A 14,116-nucleotide genomic window follows, 5' to 3' on the forward strand; every position below is an offset into this window, starting at 1 on the left:
TTTCTTGCTTCCATCAGTGACTAATAAAATCCACTAACGAGTTCAAATGAATAGAGAGTGTTCTTTTATCACATCTCAGAATTAATCTTATCTTGATCCCTTTCTAAAAGAGGGATTAAATTCCAAGTCCCATGAGCCCCAAAGAACGGACTCAGTCCCAATCTTGGAATTGACAAAATCGTTGTCCGGGATGGCTTATATAGTTCCTATTAGAGCCAAAGTACATACTGCATGCTGTTCTACTTGAGCATTTTTTTCCGATGTGAACCGATAAAGAGTTAATTGGGTAGTTAGGTATTAGTATCTTTTTATCCCAGACCTTATTGGTCCTTCGTTATTAAAAATGCTATTATCCTTAGATTAAGACCATTGGCTGACAGACTAGACAACCCCTATTATAAAACCCCACCTCCTCCGATCTAATGATCCGAGACTTTCAGAGTGAGGTCCCTCTGTTACGGAGTGTGTATCGATTTACGAAAAATGAGAAGAAAGTGGAAAGTAGGCTAGTCTCCTTCATTAACTAAACTAATAGAATAATCAGAGGAGTTAAGGTTTGACCAGGAAGAACGTGATGGAAATCATTTTAGCGGTGAAAACTGAAATTTTCAGTTGAAGATATCTCAGTTGGAAATTTCTCAAATGCTAAAAACTTGTTTGTTTTGAGGTCAAAGTAAAAATGAGGTCAAGCCTTCGTCCAATGAAACAGTTTCTTCACTTTTTTTTTTATATTCTTATATTCATTCATTAACTTGTTACATTGTTATATTCATATACTAGTAATGAAACTCGTACGTTGCACGTGATAGTTGTATAAATTTAATCAACTCACTTGCATCTAAAGAGAGATATTATTTCAAGAACTCATGTCTAGTAGTAGACGTATTTTTTTAGAGCTAAATAGGCTACTATTTATATGTCTAATAATATTTATAACTATTATTATAAAATATAATTTGATTTGTTTTCTTTTTTCGGTGAACAAATCTAATTTGATTTTTTATAAGAAAATATAATTAATATAAATATATACATATCATCTAATCTATTTTTTACAAATATATACAAAAATATATAGTTCATGTATACTTTTTCATATTATATATACTAAAGGTTGTCCACATAACCTTATATTAACATATTTTATACTATGTATGAATATATACTAATATATATACTTATTTTGATGTTAATATTTACTTATGAAATATTAATTTTTATTATAAAAGCCTTCGATGTTATTAAATAATAGATACATATAATAAAATATTATCATTTATTTCAAATACATTATGTTATATAGATTAAAAATATTAAAGAAATCAAGAAATTGAATTTTATGATGATATATCTTTAAAAAATATTTTTTGTTAAAAATAATTCCAAAAATAAATATTTAAATAATCTAGAAAATTTCCATATATATCTATAAAATATTATCTAATCTATTTTTAAAAAATAGATATCTATAAAACAATATAGTTCACATGTACCTTTTCTTATTTATTATATATATTAAAAGTTATCCACATAACCATATATTAATATATCTATATTATGTATGAATATATATAATATATATTTATTTTGATGCTAATATTAATGTAATGAAATATTATTTTTTATTTTAAAAGTTTAAGATTATTAAATCATATATAGATTATAAAATTAAAAAAAATCAAGAAATCGTACTTTATGAAAAGATGTCTTTTAAAAATATATTTTTATTAAAAATAATTCCCAAAATTTAAAAATCTAAAAAAACCTAAAAAGTTCCAATTACAAAATTCATATTGCTTCCAATGGAGATTTCGATGCTAATATTTATGTGATGAAATATTAATTTTATTTTAAAAAATTTAAGATTATTATATAATATATAGATTATAAAAATTAAAGAAAAAAAATCAAGAAATCATATTTTATAATGAGATATCTTTTTAAAAAAAATTTATTAAAAAAATTTCAAGAATTTTAAAATAAAAAAACCCAGAAAGTTCCATTTAAAATATTTCATATTGCATTCAACAAAGATCACTGTATTATCCAAAATATTATGATATTTTTGATTTTATCCATATTGCATTCAATTAGAAATCAATATAATACCTAAATGATTTTATGGCATTTTCAATTTTTTAAATAGAATATTATTTCATCAGATTTTATTGCTAATTTTATAGTCAAAGTTATTTTAAAACTTTAAAAACCTCAAAAAACCTAAAAAATTCCAATCACAAACAAAACATTCTAAGACCATCTGGCTAGACCCACATTGTATCTTGCTTATATATATACAGATTTATCACCAACTACCATAGGCAAGAGTGACGTAACTAAAAGTATCTTGGACAATTCCCATGAGCCTATCTGGGACTAAATTCCAATCAACAGCGTTCAGGTTAGAACATTTTTCAGGAAAGAACAGTAAAAACGCTATCTAGAGGTTAAAATTAATTTTTCTTTTCCCTCCTGATCATACAAATAATAACCAATGTTGTACACAACCAGTAAGGCCTACGCAGATCTGAAGAGTACAGATGCCCCCTGCCAACTCAAAACTATCCAACAATACCAGATTTATCTAACACCAAAAGCCGAATAGCAAAATACAAAAATTTAAAGAAAAAAAAAAGAGAGGAAAATTACAAGGAATCCTCCACCACACTACTTGAATTAAGCGGTACCTTTGAATTTGGCCTCGTAATCGTGCGGTTGCTGCATGAGGAAATTAGATAAAGTATGATTAGAACCAATAGAATGCATTCACACCGTATGGCAAAGAACATGGTTTAACCTTTGCCCGCACGCCGCTAGCTAAGTAAAGAGTATCTGCCAACTTCCAAGGAAATATGAGATTTCGAATATAGACTTTTCCCTAAATTTTTCAAGGGAAATATGAGATCCCAAATGCCAACCTTTCCCTAAAATACTAGTATCTCATCCCGATACAAATAAACTCGTATAATAGCAGTTGTCATGAAAGCAGAAACAAGTGAATAAAAATTTTAGAATACATAGCCACATCGGAATTGTTAACCCAAATCAGAATGCAAGACCGAAACAGCAAATGGAAAAGCCGGGGGAAAAGGGTTTCCAGGGTGCGTACCATATATATGGCAGAAATGGACCTGCCCGCAAACCACCTAAGATGCATTGCACGTTGAGCGTTAATTGCTCCTGCTACGTTCTCAAATCGCAAGTATACATGACCTGCACTGTTCCTGTATAATGTCATGCATGAAAGTGTCAGAGAGAGAGAGCTCATTAGAACACATAAATGAGAGAGATCTAGATCCATTCAAAGCTAATTCCAGCTTCAAGCCGGAAAGGAAGCGACCACTTCATGATAGGCAAGCAAGATATCACGGCCTAGCACAAGTACTTGAAACTTACTTATCCACATAAATGTGGATCACTCTCCCATATTTGGAGCACTCTTCTTCCACATCCTCCTTTATGTCCAATTCGAAGTCTGGTTCCGTCTGCAAGAGTTAAAGCTTGTGTCACTTACCACGTGCAAATAAAGTGATGATGGAAGAATACGCAATTCATATCCAAGAATAAAAGGCTTAGGCAACAGACCTCGGTGGCAGGATCGAACAAGTTCTTCAGCAGCAAACACTCAGTGGGGCTTCCAACAGCTTCTGAAGCTGCAGAGATAACCTGTGCAGGAAGTATAGGCATAGGCACTGTGGCAGGCTTGCTGACGGGCAACATGCCCGGCTGCATTGGGGCTCCATTAAGGACAGGTACCCCAAGAGATCCCGCAATACTGCAGACATGACAAGAATCAGTTTTCTCGACCTTTAGTATTGCAGAAAATAATAATTCAACTAGAATAGATTACCAACCTTGTGGCAATACCGGTGCGATCCAGTTTTTGCATCAGCAATGCTCGTGACTGAGCATTTAAAGCCTGTTGAAAATAATTAGCAAGCACAGGCACAAATTTTCAAAAATTAGGGCACAAAAGCATAAAAAGATTGCGCATTTCTGAATACTGCTTGCGCTGCAATCTCTTGCACTCAATTTCACATTCCAAAGTAAAGAACCTTTCAGCCACCAAAGCTGTTCCGTGTGAAATATTTTGATTATTCTCCTTGCTCCAATTAAACCATTTCATGCTTTTCTTCATGAAACAGCATCTTATAGTTCCTAATGTTCTGAACCCTGGAAATCTAAATTTCCTATAGTTGCAGTTTCTCGAGCTAAAGTGCAAAACATGACCATTTAATTTATAATTACAATTTCGATTGCAAAGTGATAAGATTGTCGCCAAAGAATATGATGTGCATCTTGAAGGCTAACATAAACAAGAAATTCTCTTGCACAAACTTCATGCTATGATACTTAGCAGAAAAAGCTTATGCTGGAAAACAACTAACCAATCCACCCTCATCGTCATCTAGATCCGCAGATTTTGCAACAGTATCTTGAGCTCCAACATGATCCGTGACAGAGGAAATCTGCATCCATATACAGCAAATCAGTCCAAAACTAAAATAGATAAACACTAAGCCAGTGTGCCACTGATATTTCTCTAAAAGATAGTTCAATATGGTTCACGAAATTCAGTCCCAAGTATCTTCAACTTCAAGAGCAATTCACTCTTTTCCTTTTAAGTAACAATTCAAAAGAAATTAAAAGAGATAAAAATCTTCCAGCTTTTGCTCCCCCCCCCCCCCCGAGCAACATTTACTCATTAACCTCACAATAAGCTAACAGTATTGACAATAATTAACGCGGTAAGAGAACTAAGAAAACCAATTGCTACTTTCAATATACAAATCAGATCAGACACAAATTTAAGACTATGCAAAACAGTTTCAACAGCACATTTTTTAAGTCTCTCCTTTTTAAATATTATATACAATTTTAGGCTTATCCTCTACATGCTAAGTGGTTTCAAATGACTGCGAAAATATAATTTAATGCCATATAACTAGAATATACCTTGAGAAATCTACCAGCAACTTCCAACTTTCCGTTCACACTTTGAGCAGCTTTTGCATGTTCAAGTTGCGCAAACTGCATGAAAAGGTTTGAAACACATAAAAATTAGAAAAAGGTTTGGGCAACAACTGAAACATGTTCAAAGAGAAGAAGATTGTATTCACCTGAACAAATCCAAAACCCTTGCAATGCCCAGTCTCAGGGTCAAGGGGTAGCTGGACGAGCTCCACAGGGCCAAATGCCTCAAATATCTGAAAATCAGTAGTAAACAAGGTTACAATACAAATTTGGACATCACAAGGAGAACTAAAGAGCGAACGAGGGGAAAAAAAAGAAAAGTCAAAGACCTAAAAAGATTTGTAGCATAAATACAAGAAAGAAGAGCAAATAAAGCCTTCCCAAAAAACCACTTGATAACACTGTTATCATATATGATTTTCTTAGCCCAATAAACAGCAAAACTGAAACTTCATTTGATCTTTGCACCTATTCGAAACAATAAAAGCTCTATATGGAAGGTGCCAAACATAATGACCCCAGAGCTTCAACCAAAAAAACTCGGATAGAGGAGAACTAAGATTACATGCAGATAAGAACTATCTCCACCACACTTGCAGATAAGAACAACCATCTCCACCACATTTCCTAACCACCATATATATACGCATATGCATGTGTGTGGGCTGGACTACCATATATACTGAAAATATAGATATTCTACTGTGTAAAGCATTAAGGCGTATAATGTTAAGTCACTGCATTATGTATCACATTAAATGAGGGCATTAGCTAAGACATCTAAAGCAACAATCCCGTGCTTTTTCAGGATCAATGAACAAGAATAGGTACAGATTACGGCTTTTCCCCGCTTAGTTTCCCTATTTACTGCCTGGGTCCAAGCACATCAAAACTTGAAACACGAAAAACAAAATTCAAGGGCTGATTGTACCAGCCTCTCATCTGTTAATTGTGCCATTAAACAACAGGAAGAACATGATAGATCTCAAGTTTGTGCTGATTAACTTACAGTTTTTAGATGGCTCTCAGTCATATTAAAGTGTAAGTTCCCCACATACAATTTCCTGTCTGTGGCTCCATATGCTCCTGCAGCGCCACCAGCTGTGCCAGAGGTTGTAGACTGCACAAGGTTTTTTTCAGCCTCGGATGGTTTGACCATTGCTGGTTGCCCAAGTAGTAATTGGCCAGAAAGTGCTATAGCCATTGGAACTGACATTGCATCATAGAATTCAATATACCTGCAGAATGAAAAAACTCACACTAAGTTGGTTAGGAAGTGTAAGATGAACTATAATTGTAATCAAGACTTACAAAGCAAACACCAAAGTGACGAAGGGAAACAAAAAACTCTAGCCAAAAGAGAGCTCAGGCTGAGTTTCTTTTGATGCATCTGATGGCTCATATGAAAAGAGAAAGTTAGCTCATCATACAGAAAATTATACAACCAAACACGTAATTCAAGGAGACAACAGTGAAAAGCATACAGAGAAAAGAAATTAAATATGTAACCCCATCAGTCTGAACAGTCCAATGGTTACAAGAATATCACGTAACAGTGACTTTTAAAGAAGTAAAAAATGTCCATCCTCCCCTCCAAAAGAAATATCTTTGTAAGTTGAAGTACTTTCTGCAAATTTGACTAGACATATTGGGCAGGTACTCGTAAAGGTAAATGAGCATGTAAATCTTATCCAAAAATTATCTGGAAAAAAGAACACTTAAGTTCAGAGTGGAGCCATTTTCCGATTTCAGTAAAAGCAACCAGATTACCAAAGAGTAATTATATCCACTTCAAGGTGCTTTTACTGCTCTTTCTGCAAGAAGTAGAGTAAAAGCAGAAAATAAAAGAAACTTAGGGTCATGTCATCTACCTTGGAAACGTTGATAAAACATGAGTGCTAGGTATTCCCATCATCCCTCATCATTATCGCATTGCTAGTGAATTTAAAAATACAGTTAAACTTGATTCTTCCAATAATATATGCTTAAGTTACTCCATAGGCAGATAAATATGATAACTTTGCAGTAAAAGATTACATACCCAACACCTTTGGACCGCCTTGAATTCCTATCCATGATCAATCTTACATCCCTCACCTGAAAACATAAGTCATTTAGTCCTAAAAATATATAAAAAGAAAACATCAATATCTATAATAATTAAGAAACTACTGGTCCAGTGTTATCTTAGCGCAGCGAATAAATATCATAATAACATCAAACCCATGATTGCACTCACTGAAGGATTATGATTAATAAACGACTGGTACCAATTTTCATGCACCCAAAACAACAGTGTCTCATGCAGATATACCACCACGGAACTAGAATATGCATCTAGACGGGAGCAGAAAACTGCGAAACATTTTTTTACCTTGCCAGCTTTTGAGAAGAACTCATAGACATCCCTTTCAGTGGCTTTCAGAGGCATCTGTCAAAAGAAGCACGGGAGTTAATAGTGGCATCAGTAACATATAAAACCATCACACCATCAAATTTAACACACGTGAAAGTGTAATGTCAAAAAGAATGCAAAAAGCACAGAAGTACCTGATAAGCAAACACCGTTCTCTGGTCCCTTTCTGGATCAGCCTCAGGCTCCACTGCCTCTTTCTTATCCTTAAATCTCCTGCGCAAATTGACTCCAAAATGTCAGAGCCAACCCAAATGATTAATAGTGTCACTCAACAAGTGATAATGTAATCCACGAATGTATCTAGAGGCAGCTAATCACTCGTCACAGCCATCGACAAGGCAACAATACCTTCCCAGAGAAATGCTAATTGGGCCCTAGACAGATACATACATATAAAAGAAATATTAGAGGTATACATAGCATCACCTGCTCTCTCTAATGTCGAGGTCGCGTTCCCGCTCGTAATCACCCTCGTGTCTCTGAGACCTGCTCGAGCTCCTTCGAGACCTGCTCCCGCTCCGAGGAGGGCTCGGGCTCCTGTGAGACCTGCTCCTGCTCCTCCGTGACCTCTCCCTCTCCTTGTCCCTCTCCTTCTCCTTGTCCCTCTCCTTCTCATCCCTGTCCCTGTCTCTCTTCTCCCTATCCCTATCCCTTCTCTCCTTCTCCTTGTCCCTCTCCCTATCCCTATCTCTGTCCCTCTCCTTATCCTTGTCCCTGCTACTCCTCTCCCTGACGCGATCCTTATCCTCTCGGTCTCGTTCCCTATCATTGTCTATGCTACTTTTATGGCGGTCCTTATCTCTGCGCGCGGACCTGTCCTTCTCCTCCCGGTCCCGGTCCTTTCTCGAGCCGTTCTCCTCGTCGCCGGCCCTGGACCTCTTGCCCCTCCGTTCATCGCCGTCCAAATCGTCCTCGACATCCCGCTTCCTGTAGGTCTTTTCAGACGCTCCGTCCTTGCTCTTCTTTGACTTGGATGAATTCTCCCGATCGTCTCGGTTCTCCACCGTCTTCTCCAGGTAGTCGTACTCGTCGAATTCCATTGCCGGAGAATGGATCGGAGCTCCTGCTCCTTCTTCTGAGCTCAAGAGAGAGAGAGCAGCAATGGAGATCGCTAGGGTTTTTCGAAGGCTTTCGGAGGAGAGAGAACTTGGGCTTTTCGACTGGCCTCCTAATATTTCGTCTGGTTCAATCAATTCGATATATCTAGAGCCCGGACTTGATTAGGGACCACTTTGTAAATTCGATTCACGCAGGCAGTAGTAAATAAATAAGGGGTTAATAATAATTAAAAAAAAACACAATCTTTTCACAGCACGAACTTTTTTTTGCACAAACTTTCGATTTGATAACAATTCTAATACGATGTCAAATTTTTCATTAATTTGGACTGAATTGAGACCACGAAGAGCGCTAGCGACCCCTAATCGGAGGAGGGCACTGACGACTTTTATCAAGAGTGGTGGCCAGGGTCATGGACCCATGGTTCTACTTGCCAAAATCGAAAGAATCCTCAGTTCGAGAGTTCTCCCGATTCCAAGAGGTAGGGGTCTTGATTTCAACAACCAGTCCTCGATTGGGGTCTTCGGCGCCTTCTCCCAATTGGAATTGTTGGCACCCTTTGTGGCCTCGATTTCGTCCAAATTAACGGAAAATTTGACGTCATACTAAAATTGTCATCAAATCGAAAACTTATGCATTTTTAGGTTAAAGAAAAAAAATTTGTGCTTTTTTAATTATTAATCCAATAAATAAATGGTTATCAAACTAACATAATTAAACAAGTATTATCAATGATTTTTTGAATTTATTTATCAGTAATTAATTAATAATTCCATTTAATTTGGAGTTCGCTACAAAAAAAGGGAGTTTACGTTTTATTTTTCTCAAATAATATTTTTCCCAAATAGAGGCTAAATCAAAATAGAAATGCATTTGTTATTTGATCCAAAAGTTACGTATAAGTTTTAAGGGTTATTACGTTAGATATTTTATAGTATCATCAGTTTCTTAAATTCATATTTTAAAAATTATTCAAAAGGCCTATGATTTATCAATCAATGAATTGTAAATGAACTTTAAATCTATTCTATAATTTTTATTTTTTCCTCAAATTTATCTTATAGTTAAATTTTTTTCTCAAATCTATCTCGAGATAAAGGACTACAGTGGCAAGAATGGGCTCACTTATATTTCACGTCAACGACACCGTTAAATGTTGACAGAGAAATTAACACAATAATAGATTTGGAATCAGATATAAACTATGAGCCTTTTTCTAAATAATTTTTAAACGATGAGATAAATTTAAGAAATCGATAATAACATGAGATATCTAACGTAATAATCCCTCAATTTTATACCAGAACTACATATATAAATTTTCAGGATGCAACCGAATCTCAGGCCAATTCGAGTCTCGATCAGTCCAATCAGATTATCTGTATCGAGCCTAGCACGTCCCCGTTGGATCTAAACAAATTATCTCCATCGGACTTTGCGCTTCCATGATAATTCTTTCCTACAGCCTATATAAATTAAAATATTTTGTATGCAAATCTTGGGGGAAAGAAAGAAATATACGAATACAATCACACAGGATATTCGAAGCAACATTTCACTCTAAGAAAATCAAATGCATATATATAAAAATATATATAATGATAAAAAGAAATACAATCTCCCTCCCCCATGACATAAAAGTGCATTAAATTTAAAACAGATATATATATATATATGTGTGTGTGTGTATATTCTGCTAGTGCTAAATTCTGATTACTACTCTAATTTCACTCCCGGGAGAGGCCAAAGTAGTCCCTAAAGACTAAAGCAATCCTCTCCATACACAAAGCCATCCTATATTCTGTTCATATGTATGCTCTCGGCCTTTTGAGGCACTCTCTCTTGATGAGAAATCGTCTGCGGCATTGTCATCCCTCCCGACACAATGATCTCTGCAGAACAATCCAATAATTTCCATTGTTAGCAAAAAATATCTAATGATCCAGCCTTTACAAAGACATAAAATGTGCCGTTTCTCGGAAAACTGTGTGGGGGAATATGTCCATTGAGAATAAGAACTTCCTAAAAAATAACTGCGTAGCGTAAAAATATTCTTTTTGGCAATATTAGTAAAAATATGGAACGATGTCGATTCCCACATGAAGCAGACAAACTTTAGCTGGCAGTCATCCAGTAACAAAGCCATTAAGGAGCCAAGATCTTATAACAAAGGTTAACATAGTTCATCGTACCAATGCCTTCTCGGATAGATAAATTTGGTCTGATGATTTCTCTGGAGTTCACGAGAAATATGTCTCCTAAGTATAAATGGTTTGTCGGGACAAACACGCTGCATAACTCTTCATCCTCATTGTCCTTCTGCAGTTAGCAGAAACCACAGAAATAAGAAGTCAATATCAGATTCCATCAGAAATTAATGAAATCAGCTGGCTAACAGATAGACTGCGATGATAGATGCTTTTAGCACCACTGATAATTATAAGAATGGAGATCAGCACAAAGTTACCTGTAGGACAACAGTAGATGTTATGAAACCGAAGGCATATTCACCGACACGAGGATGGCGAATAATTGCAACCTCCTTAAAAGCAGTCGTGTTCTGGTCTGTAAGAAATAGATAGCCAGTAAGTTCAAGCATGCTTTAAGTTGCAATTTGTACACGCGTATATAGAAGATAGAGGAGCAGATTGATAAAATCTGCAGTACGATACGTTGTCTTAAGGTGGATGAACTTTTAAATAACCAAACCTCACCAAAAAGACCATGGATATGAGGGTATAGATCATGAAATGAAGACTAGATTGATCCAGCAGTATCACATCATCGTAAGAATTAATAATCAATTATTCCCTCTCATAAAAGAGACTGGTAAATGACATGAATATCTTCTTCGTGATCTCCATTTACGGGACCCCGAATAAATATGACCATACTTAATATGCAATGTACCCTAGTAGGGCGACCTTCTCTAATGCTATAATCATCATCCCCAAAGCTTTTCCAACGCATATAATATATATACATATACATATCTCGGTTGTAATGTACCCAATTACCTGGAGAAATAGCAGCACTGATTTGTTTGGAGGCTGAATAAATGTGCTTAACAAATGGCATTCGCTTTATAAACCATTCACCAAACCAGAAAACTGTGGCACCGAGCCATGATGAAACAAAAATTCCCACGAGGAATACAAATACCAGAGATGTGATAAAGCCAAGTCCTGCAAGATCATTAAATGGATACCAAGACATGAACCTAACATTAATTAAGTAAGCCAACAAAGGCAACACCAAAGCAAACATACACTATAACATGAACAGGTTCAAATGATAACATTGGAAAAAGTTACACTAAGCATGGCACAGAATGAACAATTGTATCACCAAGGGAATTTTTGTTTTTGAGAACAAAATTGGCGCAACACAAAATTAGTAAAACCTTGCAAATTTTTTACAGTGTTATGATCACAAGCATGTGGATAAGAATCTAATCAGAAAGTCACCAAGTACAAAGTTCTACTTAAGAAATGATTACTCACCAAATATGTCAATGCCGAGCTGCTCATACATAGGACTGAAGAAACCATCAACAAACTGAATGAACCACCATGTAATGAAAAGGGTAACACCAACAGGGAAAAGGACAACACTGGCAATCACAATTCAAACCAGTATCAATCTATCAGCAATATTAATTAGCATATTATTACATAGAATCTAAGCAAATAGCTGTACTCATTACCATCCAGTCATGAACTTCTTTGAGATCCAACTTTGAAGAACATAGCAGCAAGCCTGAACAATCAAGGGGCAGCAAACATAAGGAACTGTAAAAATAACTTACATACTTTTAGCATGAAGTACAGTAATCTCAAATATAACAAAAGATATGAATCTAATAATTCAATGGTTCCTCGACTCTAATCCCTTCATTGCAAAACAAACCAACATTAACCCAACCATCATTGGACAGTTTTGAACAAACTACTTAACAGATGCAAGCAACTTCAGGTCGGCATTTGTGACACGTTCATATTAATCTCCATCATGTCTCATCTTTAACACCCAAACCACCGAGGAAAATTTTATCAGATCATTTTAAGTTATCTTTCAAAAGCAGCAGCTGACCTAACAATGTGAGAACCTTCAATGAGTGTCTGACAAGAAACTAGCTGATGCATTCGGGAATTTACACTATCAGTCTCAATTCCAGGAATATCAGAGTTCAATCGCTGATATCATTCTGTGACTTCACTAATATCCTTACACCACTTCCTTTTGCTACAGTCTACCGCCTGGACATGACCTCTATAAGCCGAAATCAACCCGAGTTCAGTCATTGCATTAGACTTAACCAAAACCCGTAATTAAATCGAGGGCTAAGCTCAAATCCGTTAAATGTACAACACACCCAATTTTTTGCAGTGCCAAAGATATCCAAATTCATTTAGAAAATACTGCTCTGCCTCCAGAAGTTCTGAGAATTGAGCTGAAATTCACTAGTTAATTGATTTGGCAGGTGGAAAATTGACATCAATCCTTAAGTTAAATTACATAAACTTTTTGCCTTATTTAGATTAAGTTTCCACGCAGTGCAGAAGTAAGATGTTAATGGCAAGAATCCAAAGGCAAATACGACACAGATCCGGGAACGTCAGTGCTTAACTGCTAAGCTTAACTAAGAACAGCAACCGAGTCAACGCAGCCCGAGACAGAGAAATTGGAGCCACCGGGAGACTGAAAATGTGTGTAGATAAGAAGATTGAAATTCCTGACCTTGCGAGTGGATGAATTCGGGGAGGAAGGAGAGGCCTTGACGGGGTCCTCGGGATCGTCGCCGGAGATGTCAATGTCGGCCTGACTCAGCGGGACCGAGGTCGACGCCTTGTCCTCCGCCATTGTTTTGCAGCTTCTGATCACTCACTCTCTCTCCCTCTCTCTCTTCCGTCGTCTGAGAGAAGAGAGGAAGAATCTGATAAGACCCTGACGTTGAAGTGAAACTGTTCAGAGAGAGAGAGTGTGTTTTGGCTATGCCCATAAGGACGGATTTAGAAATTTTGTCCGAGGCAAGTCTAAAGAAATTTTGTATCATAAATTAATTCACGAAACATAACAATTTTATTGAAAAATTGATGAATTCGATAATTTTCAATAAAAATTTTGTGATTTTTTTCCTAATCCAAACCTAAACTGATCCCTCGCCGATGAAAGTGGGGAGGGGTTAGTAGTGTTACTGTTTACAGGTTGTTTGTTGGGAGGGGTTAATAATGGAGACTTTCTTGTTAAGCGAAATTTGGATTATTTCATTTACTATTAATAATTAATTATTTTATTATGATATTTTTTTCGACATGTGTTAGCTGTGAGGGCAATGCTAGTGTTCAATCGGACTTCAACTTGATCTTAATCACGAGTTGCTTTTATTTTACCTCGAATCAGTAACACTATAGATGAAGATCATCAGTTTAAAATGCATGTATTATTTGTTAGTTATATCATATCTCGTTACTTCAAGATTCATTATTATTTTTTTTTGGATTCACGATGTCTAATAAAATAAAAGGAGGAAGGTGACACGAGATAATATATTTTATTAGTGTGAATTTATGAACTTCTTATTCTTTCTCTTTCAAAATAATGAAATTATTTTCTATTAAAAAAATGGCTTGAAAAGGTGCGATTCAATATCCTCCTTTTCTTATT

General features: G+C 35.8%; 2 protein-coding genes across 2 annotated transcripts; both read right to left on the reverse strand.

Moving 5' to 3' along the window:
• Positions 1–2,422: 2,422 nt before the first annotated feature.
• LOC116210194 (RNA-binding protein 39) lies at positions 2,423–8,574 on the reverse strand. The gene is made up of 13 exons (XM_031544022.1): positions 7,817–8,574; positions 7,525–7,603; positions 7,349–7,405; positions 7,016–7,071; positions 5,984–6,212; positions 5,121–5,207; positions 4,957–5,031; positions 4,389–4,469; positions 3,855–3,919; positions 3,586–3,775; positions 3,397–3,485; positions 3,110–3,224; positions 2,423–2,718 (listed from the first exon to the last, which is right to left on the reverse strand). Exons 1-13 carry the CDS (start codon positions 8,428–8,430, stop codon positions 2,677–2,679), a joined length of 1,779 nt encoding a protein of 592 aa, XP_031399882.1. The 5' UTR covers positions 8,431–8,574; the 3' UTR covers positions 2,423–2,676.
• A 1,414-nt stretch (positions 8,575–9,988) lies between these two features.
• On the reverse strand, positions 9,989–13,487 carry LOC116210234 (protein LIKE COV 2-like). The gene is made up of 7 exons (XM_031544086.1): positions 13,190–13,487; positions 12,156–12,208; positions 11,953–12,062; positions 11,467–11,634; positions 10,917–11,014; positions 10,642–10,768; positions 9,989–10,341 (listed from the first exon to the last, which is right to left on the reverse strand). Exons 1-7 carry the CDS (start codon positions 13,310–13,312, stop codon positions 10,244–10,246), a joined length of 777 nt encoding a protein of 258 aa, XP_031399946.1. The 5' UTR covers positions 13,313–13,487; the 3' UTR covers positions 9,989–10,243.
• Positions 13,488–14,116: the final 629 nt, after the last annotated feature.

Source organism: Punica granatum, chromosome 6, assembly GCF_007655135.1.
Source record: "Punica granatum isolate Tunisia-2019 chromosome 6, ASM765513v2, whole genome shotgun sequence".
Taxonomy (NCBI): domain Eukaryota; kingdom Viridiplantae; phylum Streptophyta; class Magnoliopsida; order Myrtales; family Lythraceae; genus Punica; species Punica granatum.